This window comes from Pan troglodytes, chromosome 5 (assembly GCF_028858775.2).
Source record: "Pan troglodytes isolate AG18354 chromosome 5, NHGRI_mPanTro3-v2.0_pri, whole genome shotgun sequence".
Lineage (NCBI taxonomy): Eukaryota > Metazoa > Chordata > Mammalia > Primates > Hominidae > Pan > Pan troglodytes.
The window spans coordinates 170,737,167-170,750,507 of NC_072403.2; the positions used below are offsets into that span (position 1 = coordinate 170,737,167).

A 13,341-nucleotide genomic window follows, 5' to 3' on the forward strand; every position below is an offset into this window, starting at 1 on the left:
GGGGCAGGGTAACACTGAGGGCTGTAAGGTCACATAGAGCAGTGGGGGGGACCTCGGGGCAGGGTAACAGGTGAGATCTGGAAGGTCACGTAGAGCAGGAGGGACTCGGGCAGGGTGACAGTGAGGGCTGTAAGGTCACGTAGACCTGGGGACAGGGTGACAGTGAGGGCTGTAAGGTCACATAGACCTGGGGACAGGGTGACAGTGAGGGCTGTAAGGTCACATAGACCTGGGGACAGGGTGATAGGTGAGGGCTGTAAGGCCACGTAGGGCATGGGGGACCCAGGAACAGGGTGACAGTGATGGCTGTAAGGCCACATGGGGCAGGGGGATCCAGAGACAGGAGCACCCTGTGGTACATCGCCGCCCGCAGACTGCTGTGCGCTAGCTGTCTCCCAGGTCTGTGCTCGCCCCAGGATGGGCAGGATGAGCAGCGTGGCTGTTTTTCTCTTGCTTCCGTGGCCAGCACACTGCAGTCAGGCTGTTTTTTGCTTGGACCTGGATGTTTTCTCTCAGGGGGCTCCTGCAGGTGCCAGCTTTGGTCCCTGACCAGCTGGTCCTACTAGTTGAGTGCTCGTGCTTCAGGCAAGACTGTGTTGTACCTTTTCATTCTGTCTTAGGGAAGTATTTCTTAATGGGGAGGGGAAGGGTCACAGGTGCCTTATAGAATCCTGTGAAAGCCAGATGTCCCCCAGATGAACCCCAGAAAATGCACACAGGCAGGTGGACTCGGAACTTTAGCCATGATTTCAAAGACTCCTGCACTGGCTATGGCCAGCCTGGCTAAGGACCCTGACCTAGGGGCTGCCTTCTTCCTTTGAGGCTTGGGGCTCGGTGTTGAGAGCTTAACATCACATGCTATTTGCCCTCCCAAAGGCCAGCCCATCTGATTTTCTTACTGTCCGTGTCCTTCAGTGGGTCTTATGGAAGTGATGTTTCCATATGTAAATGTTTTTTTTGGAATGGCTGAAATCCCCCAAGCTTCGGCACAGGAGCTAGACTGCCTCCCAGGGTGGCAGGCCCGGTGTTCTGGTCTGTGTATTGGGCAGAGTGGAGCCCTCTGGGAACCTCCCTTAGCAGGAGAATGCTGCTTCCTTCCCAGCCCCCTGCTGGGCGAGGACTGGTCTCTTCCTATGCATTTGGCCAGGGAACACTGTGTTCACAGAACTGGGAACATGCTGAGTTTTATTTCTGGCGTCTTAACACATCATAAAAACCTCTTTTCTTGAAACAAAAAGAGTACTATATCAGATGCAGTCTTATTTAGGAAATTATTAGCCTCTGTAACTAGAAATAAGTAGATTACAGTTTTTAAAAGATTAATTTAATCTTCATCACAAGGCAAACTTACGGGAATAGATTCATTCCATTATGAAATGTTTCCAAAGGACGAATGGAAGATTTAGAAAATCTAATCCAATATCAACTTTTAATAAAAGTAGTCATTCCCAACAATTACGGTTTCATAATGTGTGTGTATGTTTAAATGACTTTAGGAGAGTATAATTTCCATAACATAAAATGTATCTTTTCAGTCTACAATGCAATGATTTTGAGTAAATTTACAAAGTTGTACAACCATCTCTACACTCTAATTTTGGAACATTTCTATCACCTCAAAATGATCTCTTACTTTTTAATCACAAGAAATGATACTAGAGAAAATAATTTTAATCTACTATTTCCTGTATTTACATCAGCTAAGTGCTATTCTTAATAATAAACGCCCTCTATGGATATCTCTCGCAGGCAAACATGAGACAGTTGGAGGGCAGCTCTTGCAATCTTATCAGAAGCTGAGGTGAGTGTTACAAAGGACAGACCGTCCCCGGCCCTCCGGGGCAGGAGCGCAGAGGACACTCTGCAAGAACTTATAGGTCTCTTGACTTTCACATGTCACTGCTTTGGAATGTGACTCTTTTTTTTTTTTTTCTTTTAAAGATAAAGTTCCTGAAAAAGATTAAAGCAGAGATGTTTCCAGATTCTCATGAGAAACCTTCTAGCTAGCATAGTATTTTCTCACTAGACATTCAGCTCTACTTCTTAAATTCTCCTGAAGTGTTATAAGGAAACTAAATATTATGTTTAATTGCACTTAAGTGAAATTCTAAAGCAAGCATGTGCTTTGATTAATCATGCCTATCTCTAACACCCTACCCAGCGCCTGGCACGTTAGAGATACTGGTGAAATAAACATTGATAGAATTGAATAATGGCCTGAGAGATGTGAACTTCTTTGCACAAAATTCTAAAAACTGAGCAGTCATGAAGCTGGCCATAATTCACACACCTGATTACACTCAATTTATGAAAGTGTTTCTGAAAGCTCCCCACCAGCTGCTATTTTGTTTGGCCCATGGTGAAATTTTCCAGTATCGAGACTTTTTCATTTTTTTCCTCCCCTATTCTTTCCCATTTCTTTTAGCACAAGCTTCCAGTTTGCTTCGTGGTTGATTCTCACATCCACAACATTTTTGGCACTTCTGCTGGTGTGGTTTGTGCTAAGAGGACACGGGAGCGCAGATGGGAACCAGGGGTTTCCCCGCAGCCAGGTGGCAGGTCCAGGCCGGAGCACCCAGGCTGTTTCAGAACACATGACTGAGCGGGGCGGAGTACCCAGACTTTAGGCAGCATCGCCCTCATACAGATACCAGGAAATCATGCCCCTCGTAGAGCAGCAGGTCCAAGCAGGGCTGCTGGCTATTTTTCCAAAAAGTGAGGCAGTTTAAAAAAAGGCGGAGAACTAGAATTATAGAATAATGGCAGATTTTGTGTATTTGTAAAACTAATGGCTTGCATGGTTCACAACCCATTTCTTATGCCTGTGTTTTCCTTGGCAGCAAAATTTCTGTGGTTCCTCCTACTCCACCTCCTGTCAGCGAGAGCCAGTGCAGCCGCAGTCCTGGCAGGGTAATGTATCCATTCTGGGCACTTCTCTAGTAGGGGTCAGGGAATAGAAGGAGAGGAAGCAGGGGAGCTTTCGAGGCTGAGGCTGGGCACGGAACCTCCCAGCAAAGGGATCTGACTGTGCCTGGAGCGGGTCACAAAGCGGGGCGGGGAGCGAGGGCCCTCGGGCTGGGCAGAGCTTCTCTCCTCGTTCTGGTCGCGGGACCCTCTGTGTCATCAGCGACCCTTTCTGCCTGCACCCGAGGTCTCTTTACTCTTGGCATGGCATCGGCCCCCTTCCCCAACTCTGCTGTGTGCTGGGCGTGTGTGTAGAGTCTCTGGGGTCTAAGGGGAAATAAGATTGGTTAACGTGTGTGTGAGAGTGGGAGTGTCTCTTTTGAGTGTTTGCAGGCTCTGATGTACAGTGGACCAGCACTATTTCTGTCCAGAGAAATTAGCTGTGCGATCTTGGGGCAGTTACCTGGGTTTCCCACCTGAGAGGTGGAAATAATTATACAGGTGCTGCTTGACTTATGATGAGGTTATATCCCAATACGCCCATAGTAAATTGAAAATACTGTAAGTCAAAAATATATTTAGCTAGGCGCGGTGGCTCACGCCAGCACTTTGGGAGGCCGAGGTGGGTCACTTGAGGATAGGAATTCGAGACCAGACTGGCCAACATGGTGAAACCCTGTCTCTACTAAAAATACAAAAATTAGCTGGGCATGGTGGCAGGCACCTGTAGTCCCAGCTACTCTGGAGGCTGAGGCAGGAGAATTGCTTGAGCCTTAGAGGTGGAGGTTGCAGTGAGCCAAGTGCCACTGCCCTCCAGCCTGGGCAACAGAGCAAGACTCCATCTCAAAAAAAATAAATTGTATTTAATACACACCTAACCTACCAAACATCATAGCATAGCCTAGCCTGCCTTAAATGTGCTCCGAACACTTGCGTTAGCCTACAGTTGGGCAGAATCATTTAATACAGAGCCTATTTTATAATAATAAAAATGTTATTAATAATACAAAATAGAAAAGATCAAAATGCAAAGTACGGTTTCTACTGAATATATATTGCTTTCACACCATCATCAAGTCAGAAAATTGTAAGTCAAACCATCGTAAGTCAGGGAGCGTCTATATTTGTATATATCGTCTATATTTGTATGGCTGTTGTGAGAAATTAACAAAATAATGTGTGTGTTGGTACTTGGAAAACTGTAAAGTGCCATGAAATGTCTTGGTTATCTTCATTATTCTATAAATTAAAGGGGGCAGGTATATATGGGAGAATATGGGAGCTGATCATAATCCCAGAAGACATAGTCCTGAGTGCTATCATCCTGAATGCTGGAATCCTGGAAGATCAAAATCCCAAAAATATAATTCTAGAAAATCTAAAAATGATTTTGAAGAAATTTATTTAAAAATTTTAAAGGGGATTTGAGAAACATGTAAAAACATGACAACAGCCTGGGCAACATAGCAAGACCCTATCTCTACAAAAAATAAAAAAATTAGCTGGATGTGGTAGCACATGCCTGTAGGCTCAGCTACTCAGGAGGCTGAGGGAAGAGGATCCCTTGAGCCCAGGAGACCAAGGCTGCAGTGAGCCATGATTGCGCCAGTGCATTCCAGCCTGGGCAACAGAGCGCGACTGTCTCTAAACAAACAAACTAAAAACAAAAACCATGACAGAACACTTCACTGGCCACTTTACACAATAAATAGGCAAAAACAGCATGCATATTTTTGCAAGCATAAACACTCAGATATACTAATGACAGTCACATGGGTATAACAATTATGAACAGATGAACCATATTCATAAAGAAATACATCAGAAAGGGAAGTGTAGAAATACACATTACTATGGCTGGTATTGTGTGCATCCAGCTTTGTAACTGAAATATTGTCATGAACAACAATATTTTTCAAACAGTCATTTGATGAGATGGATCAAAAACCGCCATGGGTCACCATTGCATATACAGTCACCCAAACAGCTGAGATCTCAAGAAATTTTATCTTTTGCAAATACAGATGTACAAAAAGGAGATCTCTTCCCTTAGGAAATATCAACATCTTTATGTACACGTCAGAGTCATGGTGTGATGACGTACTTTGAAGCATGGAGTCAGTTTTCAAAAAAAAAAAATGCATAACACAAATTAAAACTCTAAAAGTCTCTGCAATTTTTACCTCCAGCATGGGACATGATGAGAACGTGAACTACACAGCATAGCAAACTGTGCTGTGTGTGAAGGGGCAGAATTCATACACAACTAAACTAAATAATTTGGCAGCGGAGATTTCTTGTATTTTTTTTTGCCTGTGTTTTTACTTCTAAGATCTTTGAAACACTTGCTGCACTTGTATTTGGAGAGTGGTTGTGGTCTAAGCTTTTTTTTTTTTTTGCTTTTTGCTTTTTTTGAGATGGAGTTTCACTCTTGTCCAGGCTGGAGTGCAATGGCGCAATCTTGGCTCATCACACCCTCCACCTCCTGGGTTCAAGCGATTCTCCTGCCTCAACCTCCTGAGTAGCTGAGATTACAGGCATGTGCCACCAGGCCCAGCTAATTTGTTTTGTATCTTCAGTAGAGACGGGGTTTCACTATTGGCCAGGCTGCTTTTGACCTCCTGACCTCGTGATCTGCCCACCTCGGCCTCCCAAAGCGCTGGGGTTACAGGCGTGAGCCACCTCGCCCAGCCAGGTCCACGCATTTTGTAAGCACATGCTGTCCATTTGAAAGGCTGGTTGTTGCTCCAGTCGTTGCAATTAAGCCATTTCCTACTTTTGCAACACCAATACTAATTAGCTTTTAAACTTTTACCATTCATTATTAAATAACCTTATACTCATATCACAGGCTTTCTGGTGAAGGAACCGTTTCACAGATCTCTTCTGTTGTGTTGTAAGGAATACAATAAGAAGGAATGATAGGTGGCTTCCTCAATACCAAATCTGTATTAGGGTTCTCCAGATAGACACAGCTAATAGGATATGTATATAGATACATGAGAGGAGTCTTACTAGGGGAATTGGCTCACGTGATCACGGCAGCTGAGAAGTCTCTCCACAAGCCATCTGCAAACAGACCCTGGGATACCAGTAGCGTGACTCAGTCCAAGTCCCAAGGTGTCGGCACCAGGAAAGCTGATGGTGTTGTTACAGGAAACAGACCCCAAGAGACGGTTCTTGAATCTCGCGGAAGAAAGAATGCAGGGCGAGTCCATAGAGTAAAGTGAAAGCAAGTTTATTAGGAAAGTAAAGGCATAAAGAACGGCTACTCCATAGACAGAACAGCCCTGAGGGCTGCTGGTTGCCCATTTTTATGGCTATTTCTCAATGATATGCTCAACAAGGGGTGGATTATTCATGCCTCCCCTTTTTAGAGCATGTAGGGTAACTTCCTGATGTTGCCATGGCATTTGTAAACTGTCATGGCACTGGTGGGAGTGTAGCAGTGAGGACGACCAGAGGTCACTCTTGTTGCCATCTTGGTTTTGGTGGATTTTAGCTGTCTTCTTTACTGCAACCTGTTTTTATCAGCAAGGTCTTTATGACCTGTATATTGGGCTGACCTCCCATCTCATCCTGTGACTTAGAATGCCTTAACCATCTGGGAATGCAGCCCAGTAGGTCTCGGCCTCATTTTACCCAGCTCCTATTCAAGATGGAGTTGCTCTGGTTCACATACCTCTGACAATGTAACTCTCAGTTCAAAGCTGAAAGCCTCAGGACCCAGGGGGCCTCTGGTCTAAGTCCTGGAGTCCAATGGCCAATCAGCCTGGGTTCTGATGTCCAAGGCAGCAGAAGAAAAGTCTGTTCCAGCTCTCAGAGACCAATTCATTTGCTGTATTTGTTCTCCTTGGGCCCCTGGTTGAGTGGGTGGTGCCTGCCAATATTGAGGGCAGATCTTTCTAACCGAATCCACTCAGACTCACACACTAATCTCCTCTGGAAACACCCTCACAGACACACCCAGAATAATGCCTTACCAGGCTTCTAGGTATTCCTGAAGCCAATCAAGTGGATGCCTACAATTAAGGTGTCATTAATTAAGTCCACGAGTCCACCCCTTGTCAACCTGTACCCATAGGCTCTCCTTAAGTCATACTTAATTTAATAAAGGCAGTAACAAAGTAATAGGTCTCCCTAACATGATGCAACTATCCCATAATTGTGATTTTGGGGATTTTAGATGTTAGGGATTTGGACTTCAGGGATTTTAATCTTTAGGGATTTAGACTTTAGGGATTTTGATCTTTCATCGTTTAGGATTATAGCATTTGAGACTGTGTCTTTGAGATTATGATCCAAACCCAAAAATATATAATGCTGATAAGAGAGAAGAATCACATACATTCTTTTTCTTTTCTTTCTTTCTTTTTTTTTTTTTGAGACAGAGTCTCGCTTTATTGCCCAGGCTGGAGACCAGTGGCGTGATCTCGACTCATTGCAAGCTCCGCCTCCCGGGTTCACACCATTCTCCTGCCTCAGCCTACCAAGTAGCTGGGATTACAGGTGCCCGCCACCTTGCCCAGCTAATTTTTTTTTTTTTTGTATTTTTAGTAGAGACGGGGTTTCACGTGTTAGCCAGGATGGTCTCGATCTCCTGACCTCGTGATCCGCCCGCCTCGGGCTCCCAAAGTGCTGGGATTACAGGCGTGAGCCACCGCGTCTGGCCTCTTTTTCAGTTTCAAACTGAGACTGGGTGACCTTCAAAATCCTGCTCTACTTTCTCCTGGAAATTTCAAATTATCCAGAGTTGTTCCAGTACCTACGTGCTCATGATGTATTTATTGGACAGATGGATGATTGGATGGGTGGTAATGTAAGATGGATGGATGTTTGGTGGCTAGATGAGTGGATGGATGGATGAATGAATGAGACTTGGAGAAGGAAGTGAACTCCTTTCTGTTGTTTTATCTTTTTTTTCTTCTGCTTTGGGAAGTGGAGCCCCTCAGCTCTCGCCTGGTCACCTTGTGGCTTTTACCATCCTCATCCCCTGTGCCACCCACATTCTGCCACTTCTGCATGGAGTTGGGGTGGGGCCATTGGAGAAAAGAGGTTAAACAAGCAGTAATTTGAGTACAGTCTTTGAGCCAATGAAATGCCAGTCATCATTTCCCAGGGGTACTTGTCATCTTGTCAACAACCCACTGATAATGCTCCTTCAATGTGAATAGCAAAAGTAGGGAGAGACGCTGAATGAAGAAGATGCCTACCCCTCGGGAAGACTGCTGTCCACCTCCAGGCCTGCACGCACACACCCATGCCCACCTGCACCCCCAGCACCACGCCCACACTCACTCGCACACACCCACATGCCAGTGTTTTGGGGTTGGCAGCCTGGACACTGCTGAGGCAAACACAAGTCATCAAGCATAATTCTCATTCTCTCCTTCTGTCTCTGTTTTAGTTACAGGAATTTGGTCAGTTTAGAGGATTTAATAAGTCCGTGGAAAATTTGTTTCTGTCTCTTGCTACCCACGTGAAAAGTAAGTGCATGCTTCATGATGTGTTTTCCCACTACCTTCCAGGCCAGCCGAGCCCACTGGCCAGGGCCTGGCCGGTGACCTCGGTTGACACTGTCCCTTAGGCCACTCACTTTGTCTCTGGACCCTGGGGAAAGCCACAGCACCTGGCCCTTCATCTCTTTCCCAACAAAGCAGGCCTCTGGTTCCTCATAGGAAGAGAAATGGTGGCTCAGACCTGTAATCCAAGCACTTTGGGAGGCCAAGGTGGGTGGATCACTTGAGGTCAGGAGTTCGAGACCATCTGGCCAACATGGTGAAACCCTGTCTCCACTAAAAATACAAAAATTAGCCAGGCATGGTGGTGGGTGCCTGTAATCCCAGCTACTGGGGAAGCTGAGGCAGGAGAATCACTTGAACCCAGGAGGCGGAGGTTGCAGTGAGCCAAGATCACGCCACTGGACTCCAGCCTGAGCAACAGAGCAAGACTCCGTCTCAAAAAAGAAAAAGAAAAAAAAAAAAAGATGCAATTTCAGGGAATCTAAAACCAGAAGCTTTCAGGCCAGTAGGGCCCAATTATCTATCTATTGTCTGCATGGAATTACTTGCCTTTCTCCTCTTCTCCTTGGTAAATGTATTTTCTTCAGTTAGCAGTAATCCTGTGATTTGCAGATGCATGTAACCTAGGACCACCTCCACTTGCAATCTTGTGTCTTTCGATGTTCTTTCTGCTCAGATACTTTTTCTCTGTTTATCTTAAAATTCAAGTCCCAGAGGACAGACTCCTTTTCATGCCTCCTAAGATGCCCAGGGCTGGTCAGGTGTTTAGAAAATGTCCTTAGTGTGCTCAAGGGTCCTTAGGCATGGATTTCTCTTTCACTGTGTTTCTGCTCAGCTTCTCTTCATCATCCCCTTTTCTGCAGTTGCATGCGGATGGTCTCAGTGCTGCACTTGACTCTGAGACAGTCTCTTTATATGACTTTAATTAGTTGTCCGTATTCCTCATGAGCCCTGTCTCAGCTGTCACACGATGACAATGGACATCAAAGCACTGCTCTTCAGATGAGCAGAAACAGTCGTCTCATGCAATGGTCTGTTCCTTTCTTAGGGAGGAAGCAGCTGAATTTAATGGGCCTGTTTGCTAAGAGCGTTTGGTGGCTTAAAAATCACTGTTTCCACCCTGCTGGGCTCTCTGACAGTAACCCCTGCTGTGTGCCCCTTGGCCTGGAACGTGTTTTCCAGCTGTCCCGGCTGCCTCTTCTCTTGTTCTCTTGTGGGTGCTATTTTCCCACCCACCCCCTGGTATTTGTCATGTATGGGTGGGTGCTAGTTCACCTTCCCTGTATGTCTTTCTAGGTGCACAGCCCTTCTCCAAATCTATGTGGCTTCTGTGAATTGTCTTCCACCACTGCCACTGTAGAATCAGTGCCTTGGAGTTAGCCCCAACCCTGTCATCCCCCAGCCACCGAAATCCAGAGAGGTGGGACACACACGTCAGCACACATGCACCTTTCTGGATGCTCCCAGCCCTGCACACAGGTTCATTGGATATGCTCATAGCTGTCAGGTGGCCACCCCAGAGCCTGGCCTGTGTACCTGCTCACACACTTGAGCACTTGAGGCTAGCCAGTGTAATACCCAGGTGGACAACTAGAGCTAGTCCCTGGGCGAGGTGTGGGGGAATTCACAAGAGCAAAGCAGCAAGCATCCCTTCTCAGATATGGAAAGCAGACTGAAACCGCATAACACACACACACACACACACACACACACATACACATACACACACACACACACGCACCCAGCACCCCCCATACCACCCCCACCCCCCGCCCAGAGGCAGAGATAGAAAACCCCAGCTTTCTGGCTGCTGGGAGTGGCGCTTGGCCTCTGACCTTTCCCGAGTGCTTCCCCTGGTTCTGCAGGAACAGGACACGTGACCACACACACGCCCTTCTCCCGTCTCTGCCACAGGACACTTAGCGTCCTGTAGGCGCTGACTCCTATTTCTTTGGATTTTGAGCTCCTCCTCTTGTGCTCCTATTATCTTATTGGCTGCCTCTTTCCCCACGGAAGTGGGTGCAGAGGGAAGCCTCATTCTGAGGGGAGGAAGATTGGCACCTGAGGTCCTCGGGGAGGGACTGTAGAGGGCCCCAGACTCTTCACTGGCCCAGGTGCTGAAGGGCAGCTTTGCCCCTGAGGGGTTTTGAAAGGTGACCCAGAATTACAACCTCTAGCTGCTGATGCTGCCCAATGAAGTCAAACCAGCGGGAGGAAATGAGTGGCCGCAGCTCTGTCTATTATCAGTACGTTTCTAGAAGATGTCAGCACTGTAGTCCCCCTTAGAAAGGGGAAGAGGAAATGAGAAAACTGGTCTTGCCCAGAAGCAATCTGCATTTCTTTCTCTTCCTTATCCTTTGTCCCCTAATAATACTGACCTATAAGCCTATTTCTTAGAGCCCAAATTTCTCAAGAAGGCTTGTCCTCTCCCCTCATCTGTGAACTTTCAATGGCCCAAATAGGCCCAGGCTTTGGGATGGGCACTAAGATTGCTGGGGGACCAGTTCCTCCTAAGGGCTTAGAAATTAGAGCCCCTCACAGCCTCACAGTCCAGACTGGGATGGGCCATCTGAGCGTGTCCTTTACTTTGTCCACTTTGAGGACCTGGTGCGTACTAGTGCCTTGCGAGCTGCTGGCCTTAGAAAGATCCCCCAGTGTTTCTTGATGGTCACCTTGAGGACATGGGGACGGCATTGCTATCAGAGGAGGCTAGGAGGCATCCTGGTGGAAAAGCTGGACACCCCAGCCGTTCCCTCTCTAGATGAAAGAGATACTGCAAGACTCATTCTTGGGCAGTGTAGGCAGGAGAGAACGAATAAATAGTGAGAGGATAGAGGATTCATGCAATAACATCCCAAGGAGGTGGATCCAAAGCCAGCCGGGGGGTTGAGAGCCACAGTGTCCATTGCAGTGGCCTCTAACCACGTGTTGCTCTTGAGCCCCTGAAATAGGGCTGCAAGATGCACTACCAAAGTGAACACACTGGGTTTCTGAGACTTGGAATCCAACAAAAGTAAAATATTTCATGGATAACTTTAATATTGATGACATTTTTTAATATTTTGGATATATTGTGTTAAACTAAATATAGAATTAAAATTAATTTGGCCAGGCATGGTGGCTTAAGCCTGTAATCCCAGCACTTTGGGAGGCCAAGGTGGGTGGATCTGTTGAGCTCAGGAGTTCGAGACCAGCCTGGCCAACATGGTGAAACTATGGCTAATACAAAAATTAGCCGGGCGTGGTGACACACACCTGTAATCCCAGCTACTTGGGAGGCTGAGGCACGAGAATCACTTGAACCCAGGAGGCGGAGGTTGCAGTGAGCCAAGATCACATCATTGCACTCCATTCTGGGCAACAGAGTGAGACCCTATTTCAAAAATAAGTAAGTAAATAGAGTTAATTTTACCTGTTTTTTTTTTTTAACTTTTTAAATGTGGCTACTATAAAATTTAAAATTGTATGTGTGACTTGCATTGTCTCTCTGCCAGACAGCACAGCTCTAGAGACAGTTTTAAGGTCCCCATTTGGAGGAGTGGGTTTCTCAACAGAAAATGAAACCATCTTCAGGGGATGAAACTATCTTCAAGGTGGTTCTCTCACTTCTGTATGTGGCTTCCTTCCTTCAAACTTTATTCATCTTTATTCTAGACCACTATTATACTGTAAAAATGAAACAAATTTGTTTACAGTCATCTTTCCAGGGTTTGTTTATTATAATTGTTATGAGGACACCCCAAATCTTATTTTTACCTCGCTTCAAAAAGTCACAAGAAATGGTGTTAAGTTGTAACATCTTTGTAAGGAACCCCTAGAAAGCCGGCTTGTTTGGTAGACTGCCGTCTTCGTGTTTGGATGAGTGCACACACATATGTGTGACCTGGAACGCAGAGGAGCTTGGGTGGATGATTTCCCTTCACCTCTCACCCTGACCATGGCCTGGGTGGCCACAGCGGGACCTTGAAGGAAGCCAGCCCTCTCCTGCCCTGACCCAGCACACTGTCTGCTCACCTTTCCAACACCTCTGCACTTGGTGGGGGAATGTGCCGCCCTTGCTCCTCCGTGCACTTTGCCCTCTTAAGACCTTGGGACCCACTGTCTGTGGGTTCAGTGAACCCCAGAAGAGGCTCCCACAAGTCTCAGCAAAGCTGCTTGTTCCCACCCATCAACCCTTGTGTTTGCCTTTTAGAGCTCTCCAAATCCCAGAATGATATGACTTCTGAGAAGCATCTTCTTGCCACGGGCCCCAGGCAGTGTGCGGGGCAGACAGAGAGACGGAGCCAGTCTGACACTGCGGTCAACGTCACCACCAGGGTACCCTGAGCCCCACAAAGCCTCCACGCTGATCACCTTCATGTTGTCTTCCAGAACTTTCTAGCCTGCCTTCTCTGTAGATTTATGTTTTCTTTGGTTTTATAGAAAAACAGTAAGCCATCAGAAAAACATAATTACCAGTCAGCGCCTCTATTTGGGCAGGGCTGGCCCAAGGCAGGTCAGGATTGAAGGTCAGTCTGGAAAACTGTTCAGCACAAGGAAAGGCTTCCACCTAATCACAAGCCCCTGAGGCTCCTCTGTGTCCACAGAGCTCCCTGCTGGCTTCAAGCCTGCGCCAAAGCCCAAGGGCTTCCTGCAGGGCCCACACCTGCCGGGTTAGCCCTGGAGTCTGCAAGACCAGCAGCCTTTGGTTAAAATCTGTCCTGGCCTCGGATGGAAACTATTGAAAACGTAAAGGCGCGAGCAAGCCTGTGGGGGCGCTCTTCCCCCGCTGTCCACACCACAAGTGAGAGCTCCCTTAGTAAAGGCTTCTAGGGAAATAATTATTCCACCTTCCCACCAGGACTAACCCAGCCTGGAGTGAACGCTTCGGGTATGAGAGAGAGCCAACCTTAGAATGGGAAAACCCGCATTCTAG

General features: G+C 46.8%; 1 protein-coding gene across 43 annotated transcripts in view; it reads left to right on the top strand.

Annotated features, from left to right (window-relative positions):
* SYTL3 (synaptotagmin like 3) overlaps positions 1–13,341 on the top strand; it is a 117,788-nt gene that overhangs the window by 58,522 nt on the left and 45,925 nt on the right. For 23 of the 43 annotated variants that reach the window (XM_063813605.1, XM_054686457.2, XM_016956552.4 and 20 more), the window contains 4 exons: positions 1,750–1,801; positions 2,841–2,910; positions 8,312–8,390; positions 12,619–12,743. In XM_063813605.1, coding sequence (XP_063669675.1) covers positions 1,750–1,801; positions 2,841–2,910; positions 8,312–8,390; positions 12,619–12,743 — 326 coding nt within the window. The remainder of the gene's footprint in view (positions 1–1,749; positions 1,802–2,840; positions 2,911–8,311; positions 8,391–12,618; positions 12,744–13,341) is intronic. The other 20 variants (XM_063813611.1, XM_016956556.4, XM_063813617.1 and 17 more) reach the window with 3 other exon arrangements.